General features: G+C 40.0%; 1 protein-coding gene and 1 long non-coding RNA gene across 4 annotated transcripts; one reads left to right on the top strand and one right to left on the bottom strand.

Moving 5' to 3' along the window:
- Positions 1–783: 783 nt before the first annotated feature.
- tmem138 (transmembrane protein 138) lies at positions 784–19,954 on the bottom strand. 3 transcript variants are annotated; one of them, XM_008115857.3, is made up of 8 exons: positions 19,648–19,948; positions 17,842–18,106; positions 16,873–17,044; positions 12,043–12,118; positions 5,327–5,428; positions 4,268–4,360; positions 2,462–2,663; positions 784–1,353 (listed from the first exon to the last, which is right to left on the bottom strand). In XM_008115857.3, exons 2-8 carry the CDS (start codon positions 17,967–17,969, stop codon positions 1,338–1,340), a joined length of 789 nt encoding a protein of 262 aa, XP_008114064.1. In that variant the 5' UTR covers positions 17,970–18,106; positions 19,648–19,948; the 3' UTR covers positions 784–1,337. The 3 variants fall into 3 exon arrangements, with proteins under 3 accessions (XP_008114064.1, XP_003224165.1, XP_003224179.1); XM_003224117.4 differs by lacking the exons at positions 12,043–12,118; positions 16,873–17,044; positions 17,842–18,106; positions 19,648–19,948 and adding an exon at positions 7,541–7,774; XM_003224131.4 differs by lacking the exons at positions 784–1,353; positions 2,462–2,663; positions 4,268–4,360; positions 5,327–5,428 and adding an exon at positions 9,389–10,098 and having other exon boundaries at positions 19,648–19,954.
- Positions 8,059–12,367, top strand: LOC134295331 (uncharacterized). The gene is made up of 2 exons (XR_010001875.1): positions 8,059–8,346; positions 11,937–12,367. It is a non-coding gene; the product is annotated as an uncharacterized LOC134295331 (long non-coding RNA).
- Positions 19,955–19,979: the final 25 nt, after the last annotated feature.

Here is a 19,979-nt window from a genome sequence, read left to right as displayed (position 1 = left end):
TACCACTTCTTAATATAGATGTCCAGGAACAACCCTGTCCCCAGTTTCTAGGAAACTACTATTCTTTCTCAAGGATAATATAACCAGCTTTTGCTTACATATGAAATAGAGAGTATGCATTTGGACTCTTGCTACAAATTGGATGCAGAGTTGCTTTGACATGACTTCAGTGTACCGAGTCCTCATTTTGCTCTAGTCCCAAGTTTTGGGGGTTTTTTTATCATCAGTGCTAATGCAGACTTGAAATCCTTGTGCTTCTTCTTCTCATGACTTCTTCCTTTGTTGAAATGATTTACTAAACTAGGTCAATCCCAAACTTAAACTCACTTTGGCTCAGAATATAAAGGCTTTACCGGAAGCTCATAAATTTCCAAGTTTGGCATTCGAGGATGTGCATCACTTGAGATCTACCTTTCTTTTTTGCTGCTGTTAATTAGAGTTATCATCATCCAGCAATGTATTAAATGGACTACTCTTATTGGTACTAACCAACACATACCAGCCACTGTGGACACATCTACACTGTAGAATTAATACAGTTTGACCCCACTTTAACTGCCATGGCTTAATGCTTTGGAATCTGTGAAGTTGCTGTTTGGGGAGGCATCAGCACTCTTGGGCAAAGAAGGCTGAAAGTCTTCTAAAACTACAAATCCCATAATTCCATAGTATTGAGCCATGGCAGTTAAACTGGGATCAAACTGTATTCATTCTGCAGTGTAGATGCACCCTGTGTTTCTTGAAAAAAAAAAAAGAAAGAAGAACTCCATCTGGCTCCAGAAGTTGAAAAATAAATATTTATTCCACAGCTACAGTAAAAAACCAAGTATCACAAATTGTCAATACACATCACAATACTGAGTGAGGGAAAGAGTCCATGATCCACTGCCCACAAAACCCTGTGCCCTCGCAGGGATAGGACACAGGTGGTTACAGAATTAGGGAGGATTTGACAAAAATGCCACAATGGGAGTCGCTGCACACATGCTAGATTATTGACCCCATGTCAGAATGCCTCCTTCTGAAGGAGTTGAAGTACACTGCACTTGAAGGGTGCCACCATCTATAGATCAGGCAGAGCTGAATGGTCCAAACTGTAGAATTGGTCTAGAAAAACTGCCACCTTCCAAAAGGAATGCTAGGATGATGGTGGTCCTGTTACAGATAATTGCTGCCCCTTGTCCGGACATGTCTGGAGGAAAAGAGGTACCTACAGCATCTTCTTTTGGCTTGCACATGGAGCTGAACCCCAAACCTCATCTTGGCCCAGCCGTAGAAATGAAGGGTTCCTCCAGCCTTACACTTCGATCTCCACACAATGGAGCCCAGGTAGCCACTCAGTATGAATCCAAACTTCAGAAAATAAAAAGACATAACAGAAAGATATCAGCAACTGAAGTTCCCCATGAAATCCCACATTATCTGCTTTGAACTGGAATCTATGGCAGTATGGACTCAGATAACCCAGTTTAAAGCAGATATTGTGGGATTTTCTGCCTTGATATTCTGGGATATAGGACTGTGTGGAAGGGCCCTTAGCCAAAACAGGCAGGAGTGTATTGGATGTTCCACTGATTATCTTCTTGAGGAAACAAACCCAACAGACACAACAAATGAGAGAATTATGTAGCAAATATTTTGATTAAAAAAGAACTTAACCCAAGAGCATTTACAGAAAAGTTAGGAATAATGCTCAGAAGTCCTTATTTATCATAGCATGTTTTCCATTTATATTATTTGGAGAAGGGCCCCATGCTTTGCTTTAAAAAGTTATTCAGTTAAATCTTTGCCATTATAATTGGAAAAAGGGTTTTGGGGGGAATCCTTTTTCAAACCCTGATCTGCTCTTGCCAATCAGTGCAGAATAGGCAATCAAGCATCTTTCCATAATCAGTTGTATTGCAACTTTCAATATGGCCAATGATGAGAATTCTTGGTAATTATCATTGAACCACCTGAAGGGCTACATAATTCCTACTTCAGTACAGCTAAGCGCTAAATGGACCCAAATCCATCTAAATATAAGACACTATCCTATATTCCATCTATTCATGCTGTTTTAGGCCCCTTCTACACTGCCAGATTATCCAGATAATCCAGATTATTAAAGCAGAAAATTCCCAGTATCTTCTTTGAACTGGATTATACAAGACTACATTTCCATATAATCCAGATTATCAAAGCAGATAATCTGGATTTTATATGGCAGTGTAGAGGGGGCCTGAGTGTTGTAAAATTGACCATCTCTTCTCCTCAACTGTTTTTCCTTATTTCCACATATCGAGAAGCCTGCTATTACATAATTCTGATCTTAGTTCCTCTTTTTAATGAAGCACACAGTCTCTCTGAGATCTTAACTATGGATGTATCCTCAAACTTCTCAAACCATGGAGTAGAGAAGTCAACCAAGAACACACATGGCTTTTTCCCTGAAATAGCAAAAACGTTCACAAGAGGGTACCTGGAAAAGGCGGCCAGAGTAAGAATGCCCAGCAACAGTTCAACAGCATAGAAGAGAAGCAGGATCGCATTGAGGATGGCTTCCAGCCGCAGGGCATAGGTTTGTAGTAGCAGGTAATAGGCTGCCATCACTGCTGCAGGAAAGGTTAGTGCCAGACTGATGGCAAGTGGTACTTTCCGCTGGCATAGGTTCCCTTTTGAGCCTACCATACACAAAATAAGACGGGTGAAGGACTTAGATTTAGTATAAACCTACAGGAGGTTGAACAGGATGTCAGGTCAGGGTTAACCTAAAAACCTTCTGATGCCTGAGGAACAGTAACAAAGAGCTCACATCAAGGTACACAGTCAAAGTCTTTTGGTATGCAAGATCAACAAATAAAACTAAAATTCACAAGCAGTTCTCTCCAGCTCTGGCAGGAAAAATATAATAACGTATCTGCTTACCGCCCTTTCTTGATGGGCAGAAAATAAATAGTAATAGTAATAATAACTCGCTTTTCCTTGAGGCTCAAGGCAGGGTACAACATGGCTAAAGAAGAACAATAAAACACAACACTATTAGATATGACACAAGACCACATCAATAAAATGCAGAAAAAAATTCACATGTTAAAATTGACTGAGGCCCCTTCCACACAGCTGTATAAAATCCACATTGAACTGGATTATCTGCCTCATCATGTCCAACTGAGCATATAGGCAGGGTTTTGGGGTGATTCTCCTTTGGCTCTGGGAGTTGTAGTTCACCCTTATATAGTTAGCACTGAACCCAGCCGACTTCGGATCTGGACCAAACTTGGCACACTGCCTCATCATGCCCAACTGAGCATACAGGCAGGGTTTAGGGGTGATTCTCCTTCGGCTCTGGGAGTTGTAGTTCACCCTTATATAGTTAGCACTAAACCCAGCCAACTTCGGATCTGGACCAAACTTGGCACACAGCCCTATCATGCCGAACTGTGCATACAGGTAGGGTTTTGGGGTGATTGATCTTTGGCTCCGATAATCTGGTTCAAAGCAGGTATTGTGGATTATCTGCCTTGATAATCTGGTTTATATGGCTGTGTAGAAGGGCCTTGAGTAGGCCTGCCAGGAGAGATAGGTCTTCAGTTGTGCCTTAAATTCCAACAGCTCTTTAACTGATGGATCTCTTCTGCAGATCATTCTAGTCTTGTGGCAGCCAATAAAAAGGTCTTTGGGGTAACAAATGCCAGTCAAGTTCTGGCTTGTTGGATCAAATGCTTCAATACGGCCAGAAACAAAAGCCCCACTCTGGTTAATGGTAGGACTGCTCTCCTATGCATTCTACCTGAAGCACACTTCCAGTCTGCTATTAAGAACCACTAAAACTGAAGAACTGAATCCCAATTCAGATTCAAGAATGACACTTTGGATTTTACAGTCCCTCCGGGGAGATGGGGCGGGATATAAGAATAAAATTATTATTATTATTATTATTATTCACCTACAATAGTTCTAGTTAGTCCTGCTTGACTGGAGAAACCTTAAATTACTATTCCACCTTATCTTGTGCTGCTATGGTCCTTATCTACTTCTGAATGAGAATGTAAAAAAGACTGTTCTGAGAGGATGGAATAGGAATTGCCCCTTTCTGTTTCACCTCAAGACCTCTTTTCTGGTACAGCACAGTAGAAAGGATTAAAATGACAATGTCTATGGCAGTCACACATTCTCCTTAAAATATGCTACTTTGACCAATGCAAACAGACTGCAGAATGTGTTCTTGTCACTGTAAGATGAATGTGCTGTTTTTTGATATCAGGATCCATTGTTTGAAACTCACCAAAAAATATCCTTGTAACTTCAATTCCAAGGTAGAGGAAGAGCATAACCAGATCCAAAGCCAGATTAGCAGAAGGATAGGGCAATAGGAGTCCTGTGGACATACACAAATTGCTATATTAATTAAAAAAGAGGGAGAGAAAGAATAGCCGATACCTCTCGCAACACACTGGGTTAAATCTTTTAGTCCTACCTAGAGTGTATCCATTGAATTAATTAGTTATCTCTGTGTGACTCATCATCCAGCAATGTACTAAATAGGGCTACTCTAATCAATATTAACCATAACTAACAGATACCAGCCACTGTGGGCACATTTACACTGTAGAATTAACGCAGTTTTACCCCACTTTAACTTTAATGGCTCAAAGCTATAGAATCCTGATGAGCATCAGAATTCTTTGGCAGAGAAGGCTAAAGGCCTTGCAAAACTACAAGTCCCATGATTCCACATTCAACCATAGCAGTTAAAGTGAGGTCAAACTGCATTAATTGTACAATGTAGATCTAGCCTATAATAATAATAATAATAATAATAATAATAATAATAATAATAATAATAATAATAATAATTGTTTATTTGTATCCAATTTTTCTCCCTAAACGAGACCCAAAGTGGTTAACATTATGTTAAATACAAAACAATGTACACATGTAAAAAAATAACCTATATAACAAATTTACGATCAGTAATAAACATATTTAAAAACATCTAATACAATTATTGCAAGCTACTCAAAAAGTCAAATTGTCAACTTGTTATTATTGTTGGTATTATTATTATTAATATTATTATTATTTAGATCTACCCTGTGTTTTTGAACAAGTTTATTTCTTATCTAAGGCAGTAGACAGACTTAAAAAATAGGAAATGTGACAAATTGGGTCTGCAAAAACCTTGAACTCTCAAACAATTAGTAACTAAAATGGGGAATGAACCAGACAATACAACATTCACTTATCATAAAGGAGATTTGCCCCAAGTGATTCATTTTGCAGAAGGGAAACCAAGCCATGCTCTTCCATGCTTCCTCCCCATCCGTTAGATGTTAATGCTCACCTTTATAGACAAACATGAAAATCTCCAGCAGAAAATACGTGGCATAATACCAGCCATTAAGGAACAGCAGAATCTCCAGAGGGGTAGAGGACAGTTGCCGATCTGCGGGTACAACCAGAACAAGAATATTTATGGAACAGGCCTTTCATTGTTCCACCCACATTTTCTCTCAAAGAGGATCAGAACAATACATCACCATTTCATAACAATGAGCCCCAAATGGCAAAAAATCAGTCTTGATGCAGTTATGGCACTTGCAAAACTTGCACAATAAGATTATGGCTAGGTTATAGTTGTCCAAGGTAAAACTAAGACTCACTGCAGAGAATTTGCAAGGGGGAGCAGAAATAGTATCTGGACCATGTGTGCAGCTGCACAGAGGAATTAGTGCAGTTTGTTGCCACTTTGCCACAGCAAAATTCTATTAGATCCTGAGGCCCCAACAATCTTTGGCAAAGAAAAATAAAGGCTGTGTAAAACTACATCTCCATGATTCCATATTGAGACATGGCAGTTAAAGTGGTGTCAAACTGCATTAATTTCACAGTGAAGATGCACCCCATGACTGGCCAAGAGTTGTAGGCAAGGTAACAGAGTGGAAGGATCCTCTCATACCACACACTGAAGCACTATATCCAACTTTGGCTGCCATGGCAACATGCCCTGGAATCCTAGAACTGGAAGCTTAGGAAGAGGCATGGTTAGCCAGAGAGCTCCTCTGGTGCCTCTGAACAAATTAATTATTTTAATAGGTTTTGATTGTTTTAGCTATTTTAATATTTAATGTTTAATTCTATTTTAGTGTTTATATGTGTTAGATTTCAAATTGTGAGTTGTATTGTTTTTAGCATTGTTAGCTGCTTCGAGTCACTCTTAAAAGAGAAAAGGCGAGCTATACATACATGTAACAATGCCACAGGATCCCACAAGATCCCATTTAAAGTGGGATCATAGCACTTTAACGACGTGGTATGAAGGGGACCTCAGGATTTGCCAACCCATCTATACTGTTGTCAAAGGCTTTCATAGCCGGAACCACTGGGGTGCTGTGAGTTTCTGGGCTGTATGGCCATGTTCTAGAAGCATTCTCTCCTGACATTGAACCCACATCTATGGCAGGCCTCCTCAGAGGTTGTGAGGTGTTGGAAACTAGACGAGTGGGGTTTATATATCTGTGGAATGTTCAGAGTGGAAGAAAGAACACTTGTCTTCCTGTGGCAGGTGTGAATGTTGCAAATGGCCACCTTGATTAGCAATGAATAACCTATAGGCTTCAAGGTCTAGCTGCTTACTGTCTGGGGGAATCCTTTGTTGGGAGGTGTTAGCTGGCCCTGATTGTTCATGCCTTCAATTCCCCTGTCTTCTGAGTGTTGTTCTTTATTTACTGTCCCGATTTTAGAGGTTTTTAAATACTGATAGCCATTTTGTTCATTTTTATGGTTTCCTCCTTTCTGTTGAAATTGTCCACATGCTTGTGGATTTCAGTGGCTTCTACGCGAAGTCTGACATGGTAGTTGTTGGAGTAGTCCAGCATTTCTGTGTCCTCAAATAATAGGCTGTGTCCAGGTTGGTTCATCAAGTGCTCTGCTATGGCTGACTTTTCTAGTTGGATTAGTCTGCAGTGCTTCTCATGTTCCTTGATTTGTGTTTGGGCAATGCTGCATTTGGTGGTCCCTATGTAGACTTGTCCACAGCTGCATGGTATATGGTAGACTCCTGCAGAGGGGAGAGGATCCCCTTGTCCTTTGCTGCAAGACTTGTCAATGATAAGCAAGGTGATTAATTGCAACATTCACACTTGTCTCCAACAGACAAGAGTTCTTTCTCACACTCGGAGCATTCCACAGAAATATAAACCCCACTTGCTTAGTTTCCAATATACCTCACAACCTCTGAGGAAGCCTGTCATAGATGTGAGAGAAATGCCAGGAGATAATGCTTCTGGAACATGGCCATACAGCCCGTAAAACTCACAGCAACCCAGTGATTCCGGCCATGAAAGCCTTCAAGAACACAGTATCCATACTGCTGAGTCTGGATCTTCCATATATTCGGACTACTGACTGAAGAGAGGTTTCCCCTTTCTCCTCCCTCAGTTCTCCTTTCCTTTCCCCACTTCCTTCCAGGGTCACAGCTCGTCCCAACGTGACCCTGGGTGCATCTATATCGTAGAATTAATGCAGTATGACCTCCCCAGTCCCTGGCACCACTTACTGCGAGGCGCCATCTTCCATCTCCATGGACACCACTACGCAGAAAGCCTAGCGATCCTCGCCCGGATGTCAAGCGGAGCGGGACCTGTGCTCCATAGAGAAGGGCTTGACTTAGGGATGAAGACGTCACTTCCGCTATGGGGTCGGAGCCGCTCTACCCGTAGCCTCCTCTTTAGGCTGCAAACGTAGGCACAGCTCAGGGTGGCGCTTCGTCCTCACAAGCGCCCGACAGGGGTCGCCTCCGTTTCCATAGTTACTCCTTGGCCCCGCCCAATCAGGGGGGCGGAGAGGGGCCTTGCATTGCAACTATGCAGAGCTAAGAACCAAGGATTAACCAGGCCTTCGGATGCGTCTACACCAGGAATGGGCAAAGTTAGGCCCTGCAGGTGATTTGGACTTCAACTCCCACCATTCCTAACAGCCTCAGGCCCTTTCCTTTTCCCCCTCAGCCGCTTAAGCGGCTGAGGGGGAAAAGGAAAGGGCCTGAGGCTGTTAGGAATGGTGGGAGTTGAAGTCCAATCACCTGCTGGGCCCAACTTTGCTCATGCCTGGCCTACACTGTAGAATTGATGCATTGACCCCTTTAACTGCCTTAGCTCAATGCGATGCAATCCTAGGGTTTGTAGTGACACTCTGGCAGAGAAGGCTCAAGACCTTATAAAACTACAGCTCCCACTATTCCATTGCACTAACTAAACCATAGCAGTTAAAGTGGAATTCATTCTATAGTGTGGGTGACCCCTAAGATCCTGCTTGAAAACATCTATGCCGAAGACTTTCCGCCCATTTATCCTTCCTCCCTTTTCAGTGAGTATATGAAGCAATTTTTCCATTGCTACAGCCTGTCTTGGCTTCTATACCCTAGGCTTTGAGTACATACTGGATTTGGTGGTTGCTCTGTTTCAAAACCATGTTTTTGCCCCTTATTTCTGCCTTAACCCTGGGCAATAGAAGTACAGGTTGAGAGTCTCTTGTCAGAAATGCTTGGGATCAAAAATGTTTGGATTTTTACGGATTGGCCTTGCACATACACATGATGGCATGTCTTGAAGAGGGAGCCATGTTTAAACACCCAAGTTCATTCTTTCTTATATACCTTATACCCTGGAAAGAATTTTATACACAATATTTTATTAATTTGGTGCATGTAAAAAAGTTTATGTACAATGAACCATCAGAGAGCAAAGGTGTCCCCCTCTAAACCACCAATGTGGACAATTTAGTATTTCTGATTATTTTGGGATTCCAGATAAGGGATACTCAACCTGTGTCTTTTTCTTTTTCATGCTTCTTCTATAATGGAACTTTATTAAACAATAGAAACCACAAAAATGAACAAAATCTGGCTACCAGTATTTTAAAAACTCTAAAATCCGGACAGTAAATAAAGAACAACACCCAGAAGACGGGAATTCCAGACAAGAAACAATCAGGGCCAGCTAACATCTACCAATAAAGGATTCCCCAGGCAGGAATTGGCCAGGCTTTGAAGCTGCAAGGCCATTCAGTGCTAATCAAGGCGGCCAATTGCAATATTCACACATACCTCAAACAGACAAGAGTTTTTTTTTCTCCCATCCTGGACATCATTCCACAGATATATAAACCACACTTGCCTAATTTCCAACAGACCTCACAACCTCTGAAGATGCCTGCCATAAATGTGGGTGAAATGTCAGGAAAGAATGCTTCTGGAACATGGCTGTACAGCCCAGAAAACTCACAGCAACCCATTAAACAATTTAGTTTTAAGATGAATACTAGACTGATCATTAGGTAAGTAGGGAGACATTCTTTATATCAGGATAGTGAAAGAAAGGATTAATGCAAAATAATCACATGGTTTCTGAAAAAAAAACCCCATATTTATTTTCTCGTAGTTAATAAAAATACAAGTACAAAAGACAAGTCTAATAACTCCTTGAGAATAAGTTTTCCCAGAGAAAAGCAATATTGCAAAGCTAGAGAATTGTCCTTTTATGCTTAGTTGCATTGCCAGTGGTATTAATGAAGGCAAGAGGCCTTTTTGACAGATGGTGTGGAATACATGATGAGGGAATATTCCTCAAGGAGGAAACTGCTACTTGTTGAGTTCTTGCCAATCCCATTTGGCACTTCAGATTGTTCCTCAGTAAGGCTGCAGCCACATCCAGGAAAAAAATACAGTCTGAAGATCTGGATGGAGGATACAGAGTGCCTGGAGGATCGAAAGCATGTAGCACAAAGCAGAGAATCCACAAAAGAGAAGCTTCATTGATAAGTAATCTGAAGTGCATTGAATTTAGGATGTGGATGATGTCATGTGATCATGTAAGTTTTAGAACCAGAACAATAGAAACAGGTGACTGCGAATAGCTAGGAAGGGATGACATCCTGAAAGATACTGATGAAGTCTCCTTGATATTGCAGCAGAGTGATTTCAGTTCAGGCAGCCCAGTAATTGCTGTCAGCTGCGGACTTGAGCAAACTCCTTCCGAAGCCAGAGAGAGTCCTGGTAGAAACGAGGGTCTCCCAAATGCACAGCTGTCCTCTTATAGAAATAGTAATAAAGCACAGCCGCTGCAACCAATAAAAAGGTTAGAGTCAGAAAGGTCTTCATCACTTTCTGCATTATTGATTTGACTAGTGTAAAAGAAAAGGCTCTTTCAGACGGGGGGGGGGGGGGGGACGGGGACCTTTTTCTTAATATCCCACCACTGCCACCATTAAAATGTAAGAGCAAGGCTCTTTCAGGCAGGGGGAATCTTTGCGTTGATATCCCACCGCTGCAACCAATAAATATGTAAGAAGCACTTCACGATCAGGCAAAGGGAAATCTCTTTTTCAATATCCCAACCATTGCCAATAATATACACATATGCGTGTGTGCGTATGAGGTGATGTGGTATTGAGGGGGAGAGTGATGGAAGAATCTTTGCTGACTCTTGTGTAGTGCAGTTCACAACTCGAAGACTATCTTTTATTGAAAACAAAGAAATGTTTATTATGAATTCTTTGGCACATAAGCGTATCTTGTTACAACGTTGTTTTTACTTCAGTTCCACTTGGTTATAATAGATATTGTCTTGCACTCACTTGGTTACACAAAGCTGTTGATAAATAACTTTCCAAACACTTAAACTTAGTTTAACTTGTTGATGCACTATCTTTTCCTTCATATCTATCTATCTAATCTATCTATCTATCTATCTATCTATCTATCTATCTATCTCCTCCGCCTTTCTGACTGGGTACTTTAATCTCAAAATTACTCTTCACTATAGTCAAACTGACTGAAACCTAAGACTCCCTATTCCTCTCAGTTCTACCAAACTGAGAGGTAAAGGTAAAGGTTTCCCCTGATGTTAAGTCCAGTCATGTCTGACTCTGGGGGTTGGTGCTCATCTCCATTTCTAAGCCGAAGAGCCGGCGTTGTCCGTAGACACCTCCAAGGTCATGTGGCCGGCATGACTGCATGGAGCACCGTTACCTTCCCGCCGGAGCGGTACCTATTGATCTACTCACATTGGCATGTTTTCAAACTGCTAGGTTGGCAGAAGCTGAAGCAACAGTGGGAGCTCACTCCGCTACCGGGATTTGAACCTGGGACCTTTCGATCTGAAAAGTTCAGCAGCTCAGTGCTTTAACACACTTCGCCACCGGGGCTCCTACCAAACTGAGAACGCAGACCTAAATTAATCTCTTATTTCTTCAATATAACATTGGAAGCTACAATTTGAACACATACATCTTCCTTCTAGCTCACCAGCTAGAAAACTCAAATACAGACGTCTTCCTTCTAGCTCACCAGCTAGAAAACTCAAATACAGACGTCTTCCTTCTAGCTCTATAGCTAGAAACTGAAATACAGATGTCTTCCTTCTAGCTCCCTAGCTAGAACTGAGATCACTTTTTAAATGTTCCCTCCTTTTTCCTTTCAGTTAGCTCTGCCCCTTTCTTGCTAGCCTCTCCAAAGTTACATTTCTACAGCAGTAGCTACGTTACCATGGCGACGCACAACCAATCAGAAGTAGCTAACTCCTGCTTACCTTTGCCATAAGCCAACATTAATAACATAAACAAAAATCCCCATTATAGTTGGGTTTTCTGTTACAACTAGCTTTATGGAAACCTTTCCATTGTTCTTGGGGAAGGGAGTCAGTCATGATCAAGAAAGGTACTAATGTACCCAGCAAGCAAAGCATTTTCAATACCTGCCTAACCTGGGTGGACTGCAAGCTTTGTAGGTAGAAGATCCTAGATTAAAACCTCAACAAGTCTCCAGACAGAGGTAGAAAAGAATTTCACCTCAAACAAGAAGCAATGCAGCCACATGATGCATTCATTACTGAACAAAAGGATTCAATAGCTCTGTATCAGAAACCTTCTAAAAGTCCTTCCCTTCCTTTTTCTCCCAGCTGCATTCTGCGTGACAACTCTCCCTGGAGCCACTTCATGACAGCTTCTATAGCTCTGCCTACAACTCATGATACAGAGGACAAAGTGATACATTCTAGCACTTACCCAGTCTTTGGAAAACAAAGAGGGTCTGCAGTCCATCAGTCCAAACAAAATAATTGGAACTTCTCCAGCGGAGGTTCTGTAGGAAATACATTATAAAGTGTTAAAAAGCAATCCTTTAACAAGAAAACAAATTCAACATGAAAAATTGTTCCTCCTGCAACATAAAGCTCACCAACTTCCCATCCAGTCTTTTAAAAAAATTACTCTTCTATCAAGCTTCTCTAGACCAGAGACACTGCTTCTACAATTAGATACAGTAATTTCTACAACTTTGAATATAGTAATTAAAAAACCTTTAAAAATAAATTCAACAATCTAGAACAAATGAGGCCTTTGTTTTAAAATTATTTCAGTTGAATCATCTCCCATTGGGTTGATAGAACCACAATCCAGTAATATCTGGAAGACCATACATTCCCATCTTTCAACCACCCAAATCTCTGCGATAGAAGGAAGGCCAACTGTTTTGTTTCCAAGGAAATCGGATATTAAAGCTTCAAGTCTATATACCTCTCAATGAGGGGCAAGTTTCACTCTGTGGATTTTGCTTGAGTGTACAGGGCTAATATAGATTTTGACACTGGAATATTGTTGTATGCTTTCATTACTGCCAGGACACATTTGGGACTCAAGTTCATTTATTTTAAATACTGCTTCCTAGTTATTCTTGTCCAAATGAATATTTTAAAAACACTCACACGAGTCCTGTGTTCTTTAAAAGCTCAGATATTTTCAGAAGAAACACCAGAGTTAAAATTGACACACAACTTCGCTGAATTGTCACTGCACATATATTCCCTACTCCATTTATTCAGTAGAACACATCCACTGATAAAATGAAACCTATAAAATGGCTCACATTAAAAGTTGACATGACTTTCCATAAGACTTCAAGCAACATTAACAACACTAAGGCTACATGAGCACTTTCACAAGCTCATTCTACTTGAGATCTCCTCAAACTCGTGTTTTGAACCAAAGCAGATCTCTCTCCTTCCAATCTACCCTAATGATTGAGCATCTAGACACCACATGGGATGGGTGCAAGTGCTGGGGAACAACTCAGGGAGCACAGAAAGGTTAATCGGATCAGCAGATTTATAAAGAATGCCCAGACCTATTCTAGCTCCTAACAACAGATCCCAGAAAATCCTCTTAAAGCCTCCTGCCTGATAGAGCAAAGTCCAGGAAACTAGTCAGACTGAAGCGTTACTCTGGATAAATTAAATGAATCAAAGATGTGGTAGTAAATTAATGCATGTAATATAATGGGTCACTGATCTCTAATGAGTCACCAATTATCACATGATTATTAATTAGCTATCATATATGTAATGTCTCTTCTACCAAGTCACACACACAAGGTTATTGTTTAAAATAACAGCACAAAATGTAACAGAGAAGATACAACAGAAAAATATGTTGAGAAGTAGAGAGGAAAATAAGCCAATTTAGCTCCCATAGGTTCATGACGTAGGTGTATTTGTTGCCACGAATATATCTAATACAGTGATTGCTTTGGGAATGAAATACTTTTCTCCTAGTAGAAAAAAAGCTATACCATGCATTTTTTGTTACTTACAGCTGTTTCAGCAAAATACAGTGGGCCCTTAGTATCCATTGGTTTGGTTCAAGGACCCCCCATGGATCTCTAAATCTGTGGATGTTCGGGTCTCATTATGCACAGTAGCATAGCAAAATGGTGTCTCTTGTATAATGGCAAAATCAAGGTTTGCTTTCTGAATGGTTTAAAAAAATATTTTCAAGCCAGAACTGGCAGATTTCATGGATATGGAAGACCAACTGCAATCAGATATTACATTAAAACTTCATCATCTCTGTTACACTATTTCATAGGAACAAACCTTTCAAAATTACGTTTCAGTTTCAACAGCCTAAATGAGATGGGCTGTATCAATTCTTTGGCAAAGTATCTCTGAACAGCAACGGATGTAAACAATCAGGGATGGTCAGTCTTCAAACTTGAAGAATCTGATCTATTTAAATTTTGAATAAACTCCAAAGATCTACTTATAAGAGTGTTAGACAAAAGGCACATGCAATTAAAGAATTCTGGGCCTAGGAATTTGTTATGAATATTAAAAATGAAGTCAGACTCTTCAGCACAAGCATTTAAAATTCTGTATGGGGGTAGTAATGTTGTTGTAATAGTTCAGCATTCTAAAGTCAGGAATCATTGCCAATCTACTACAGATCACTTAGACATGTATTAGAGGGTTCTGGTCTACCTTCTGTCTAATTTATTCTTGAATCCCAGCTTCTGTTGGCATTGAAAAAGTAAGTCACAAATATAATCAATTGTAGCAAAATGGAAAATACAGAATTTCATCTGCTACAATCGTATGGCTCTCCAAATGCTGCTGCACTGCAATTCCCATTAGTCTTAGTCAACATAGTTCGTGGTTTGGAGTACTGGGAGGTGCTGTCCAACAACAATAGGCCACATGATGCCTACCCCAAGTTACAAAGCTCCAAAACCAAATTTGCTTCTTGATCACTGTTTGAACACAACTACTACATAATTTCTTGCCACTTATAGATATCAGTTTCTATAGACCAGTAGGTCCAAAGGCAAATCTTTTAATTAGTTCAAATGATGGTGTTTCTGTGGAATTCTCAAATCTGTTTAGGAAATAAATTCTGTGAGTTAACAGTTCCTAAAACTCAAGTCATGTGTTATACAATATATATGAGATAGCAAAACTGCTACCCAAACAAGTCAAAATTTAAATCTAACTGCAGGGTGCCACAAATACAGTCAGTACCTATCCTGGAAGATTTGAGTGATCCAAACTGACCCCTAATACTGGACCATAATCCAATGGAATAAAGGAATATAAACAATGCTTCAGTCAAAAGTTTGATCAACAAGTGAAACATTTTCAGTTCTCCAATAATAATGAGTAGTATCAAACATCTAGCATACTACTGGACTTTACTGTAAATATAATAAAACAAATTGTGAGCCAATAATGCTCTTTGATATAGTCATAACCAAAACTCTCCATTTCTGTTTATAGTTAGAGTTGCAATAAAATAATTAGGGTACAATCCATATCAGAAGAGTTGCTTCCTATAGATCTTCCAAACTACAGAAACTGCAAATCAAAAACTAACCATCTCAGCTAAGAGATGACACACAATCACAGATACATACAAGATCATCTTCTGAAAAAAATGTAATATATAGACTGTGGTAGGCACATTAGTCCTTAGTGTACTGCAGACTATAATGCAAATCCAAACTGACACGTCTAAAAGCTCATTTAAATGACAACATATGCAAGGCCATTCATTTTGCATAGATCTCAGATGCAGATAACTAAAAAAAGTAAAATTAGGTCAGCTTATATCATTGAGACAGGCCATACTGAGAATTAGGTCACATAATGAACTATACCAACAAGGAACAAACAAATGTCTGCTTATTTGAAAAGTAAAAAAAGATTTAAATAAAAGTAGTGACCTGTGCATTTGGACTCATTCTCTCACTGAAGATTTAAAGAGGAACTATAACAAACTGGAACTGTCAAAAGCAGAACAAAGCAGAAACGTGTCAAACTTTGGTAAGGGAAGATTAAAAAGCAACTGAATGGTCTCCTGAGATGAGCTAATCATGGTAATAGGAAATTCTATCTTAACACTGTCAAAATTATGAAATGTTTGAAGCTGATTTAGTACCCAAGTGTATGCAGAACAAAGAGCTATCAAGCTATAAGGATACACAGTACTATAATCCATGGTGGTAGTTAGGTTTTGAGACAAATTATAATAATGGATCCTTTCTGCTAAGCTTGTTTCAATGATACCATTTTTTTATGTTAAGAGGGCACTTTGGCTCATCCCCGGGGTCCAATTCTTTGAATATCACCATCATGGAGACACTCACAAATAAGACAGCTGCAGGAGAGTATTTACAATTGTACGGTATAGAAAGAACAAATGAATGACATATTTTGTGATCTAGTAGTACCTGCAGATGCACAGAGGGAATAATAACTGGGTTGATATCTATTTTAAAAATATCTATAAATGGAACTCTCCATCCCTCCCAAAAGGCAGCTTCTGTCCTAGAAATACTGTACACCTGTACTAGAAGCTGTTTATATTGATTTTAATTGTGTATGTGCACCTCCAAGTTACTTGTTGACTTATGACAACTACAAGAATCTTATAGAGTGTTCTTACGGCAAAGAATACTCAAATGTGGTTTTTCCAGTCCCTTCCTCTGTAATATAGCCTACAGTACCCGGTATTTGTTAGTAGCCTCCCATCCAAGCACTAACCAGAATTGCTTTGCTTTCAGGATCAGACAGGGCCTGGAGCCTTTAGGGTATTTAGGCAGGAGTGCGAAAAAAAGTTGAGAAATCTTAAGAAAATCTCTGCAAGGGATTTCTTGCGTTTCAGTGATAGTGCCTGCATGGCTACCTTCTTCTCTAAAGTTTCCAATTTATCGATTTTGTTACTTTTCACCAAATACGTTTTCAAAGAGATTTATATTCATGCATAACTGTTTTTTGAAGCCTTAGGCAGAAAATGTTCTATTAACCTGCACTTGTGCTCACTACTTCTTCTGTTATCACAGTACCTTTTTGTTGAGTACACCAAAACAAAACTGCATTTTACCCATATTAACTAAAGCTACGACTTCGTACATAGTACTGAATTCACTCTGAGGCATGGGGAAGGAAAACATATAAAACTAATGTTTAACTGTTTTATTTGCTACCTTAATTACTCTGTGTTCTACATGGGCTTTTACAATATGAATTACAAACAATTATTTGTATGACTCAAATAAAGACCTACCATGATCCAGATGTGGAAGGATACACTCAAAGCAAGGTATGTTCCTGAAAGGACGATTGTTCCCTTAAATTTGTGGAACAGAAGATTAACCAGGCCAGCCTGGAAGACGAAGGTATTGAAGAACATGAGGAAGATGATAATAATATTGAAGAGGATTGCAATATCCTGAATGCTGTAAAACAAACAGACAGTTCAATGAGACAGAGATTGATGGATGCCTTACATACTGTAGAAAGCAGTCACCTGCTACTAGAAAAACATAAACCTACGAAGTATATTAACCTAACTATTCATTTCCTCTGGCCATTACTCCCAACAATGATAGAAAAAATATCCAAATCTTTTGACAGAAGAATGCCATGTAATGACACCTATTTACAATTCACTCATTTTCCCTCCTGCCACTCACTGGTAGTCATAGTTTAGAAAACACATATACATATAGTGAGCACTGAACTTGCAGCCATAGGAAAAATATATAACATCAGTGGTTTATTTAGCAATAGCTTCTTCAAAACACTATTTAGATATGAACCACTTAGATTTCAGAAAGCACATACACTGTACCAATCTCTATTCCAAGTCACTTATTCAAAACACCACTCTGCAGTAGTACAATAGGCCCTTAGTATCTGCTGGGGGTTTGTATCAAAGCTCCTGGCGTGGATACTAAAATCTAAGGATGCTCAAGTCCCATTATAGACAATGGTGTAGAAAAACAATCTCATTTAAACAGTAAAAACAAGGTTTTTGTAATGATTTTAAAAATAGTTTCAATTTGTAGACGGCTGAGTCTGCAGGTACAGAATCCAAGGATATGGAGAGCCAACTGTATATGTGTGTGTCTGTCTATGGATTTTATAACTATAGAATAGTAAGTGTTCCTTTTTATCATGTTAACCTTTTTAGTGAGGCAAATACATTCTAAACGTAGACACTGATGCACATGCACTGCCGAGCCATACTCACATGAAGAGCACAAGCTGGATAACAGGGGCCATGCGCAGCAGTTCAGAGAAAGAGTTGACAAAGAGGTCAAAGGATAGCAGTAAGAACTGCAAAGAGAGCACCAGGCTGTAGTTGCTGGTTTGGAGCATTTTCCTGGCCGAGAGTTGTGGAATCTCAATGCCTGCATCCCAGACAAGAGCACCAGCTCATTCTCATAACATACCGGGGTACAAAGCGTTTCCACCAACCCAGTCACTCATAAGTCCTTCAGACAAAGATCTCAAATCTGCAGAAAAACATGTGGAGAGGGAGAAAGTGAGAGAAGCAATATTGTAAAAAGAAGATTCATTGGCTTAGAACAGTGGTTCTCAACATAATGCCACGATCCCTTAATACAGTTCCTCAAGTTGTGGTGACCCCCAACCATAAAATGATTTTTCTTGCTAATTCATAACTATAATTAACTGTGGATACCAAAATCCATGGATGTTCATCCCATTATATATAGTGGCAAAATGTAATCTCTTACATAGAATAGCATAATCAAGGTTTGTCCGGCAGGCCTACCCAGTCAATATTAAACCATGATTTTGTAATTTACATTTTATTAGTATCGGTATTTTAATCTTTGATCTTTTTTAATATATGTATTTTATGGTCCTTTATTTTGTGTATTTTAACTGTGCTGTAGCCTGTGGGGGTATTTTTAAAATTATTATTATTATTGTGTGTGGAACATTTTCAAGCTGTGGGTAGTTAAATCTGTGGATGAAGAATCAGTCAACAAAGAGGAAGACTGACTGTATTCCACAAACCCTGGATGTCAAAGAGGAAATAAGGGAAATGGTAATAGTGGCAGCAAAAATCAATGTGCGTTTTTGTTTCTCTGTAAGTACAGCAACCACCACCCAAGCCATAGAACCACAGTGACCCCTCAAGGGCCATCCAGTCCAAGCCCATTCTGCCAGGCAGAAGTACACAATCGGAGCACCCCCAACAGATGGCCATTCAGCTTTTATTGAGTCATGCTAACTTTACCATCTGTCTTGTTGAGTTGCCTGCAATAATTGTATTAGACATATGTTTTTAAATATGTTTATTTATTTATTGTAAATTTGTTCTTATTGGTTATTGCTTTATATATGTATATTGTTTTGTATTTTCTTTTATATAAAGTTGTAAACCGCTTTGGGGCCCGTTTAGGGTGAAAAAGTGGGATATAAATATTATTATTGTTATTATTGTTATTACAGTAGAGTCTCACTTATCCAAGCTTCTGGATTATCCAAGCCATTTTTGTAGTCAATGTTTTCAATATATCATGATATTTTGGTGCTAAATTTGTAAATACAGTAATTACAACATAACATTACTGCGTATTAAACTACTTTTTCTGTCAAATTTGTTGTATAACATGATGTTTTGGTGCTTAATTTGTAAAATCATAACCCAATTTGATGTTTAATAGGCTTTTCCTTAATCCCTCCTTATTATCCAAGATATTCGCTTATCCAAGCTTCTGCCGGATCGTTTAGCTTGGATAAGTGGGACTCTACTGTATATTCAAACCCCTATGAGAATGGGACTCCGCCACACTCCGAGGCAGAAAGTTCCTCTGTTAAATAGCTCTTACAGTCAGGAAGTTCTTCCTCATGTTTAGGTGGGATGCCTCGTTCTACAATTTGAATCCATTGCTTCGTTGTGTCCTGGCCTTCAGAGCAGCAGAAAACAAGCTCGCCCCTCCTCATGTGACATCCTTTCAGATACTTAAACGTAGCTCTCTTGTCTCTCTCCCCCCCCCCCCCTTTCCCTTCGTGCTGCACTTACCGCGGCCTGTGCGCGACATCCTGAACACAAATCGCCCTCTAAATCTGCCGCCAGCAGGCTCAGCGGGAGGAAGAATGGCGGCGGCGGAGGCTGAGCGGTCACGGAATCCCCGAGAGGTGTCTGTAAAGGGTCCAGACCCGTCAAGGGCCCGCTTGTCGTGTGGACGGGCGCTTCGAGCCCGAAAGTGGGTCTGCCTCAGCCAGGCGCAGCTTCTACCTCACGCTCATCTCCTCAGTTCAGGACAAGACGCCCCGCGCCGCCCACACTCGCCTCGCGCCGCCGACGGTCTCCATGGAGACGACGCAGCCAAGGGGGCGGGGCGAAAGGGACGC

The sequence above is a fragment of the Anolis carolinensis genome, chromosome 1 (assembly GCF_035594765.1).
Source record: "Anolis carolinensis isolate JA03-04 chromosome 1, rAnoCar3.1.pri, whole genome shotgun sequence".
Lineage (NCBI taxonomy): Eukaryota > Metazoa > Chordata > Lepidosauria > Squamata > Dactyloidae > Anolis > Anolis carolinensis.
This window is presented reverse-complemented; position numbering and strand designations above follow the sequence as displayed.

Bases quoted from the DNA above. Each gene is read 5' to 3' on its own strand.
- tmem138 (XM_008115857.3), bottom strand. From the start codon at position 17,969: ATGCTCCAAACCAGCAACTACAGCCTGGTGCTCTCTTTGCAGTTCTTA. The intron at 17,045-17,841 runs GTGAGTATGGCT...TTTGTTTTACAG, and splicing joins ATCCAGCTTGTGCTCTTCAT to CATTCAGGATATTGCAATCC. The intron at 5,429-12,042 runs GTAAGTGCTAGA...TTGTACCCGCAG, and splicing joins CTTTGTTTTCCAAAGACTGG to ATCGGCAACTGTCCTCTACC.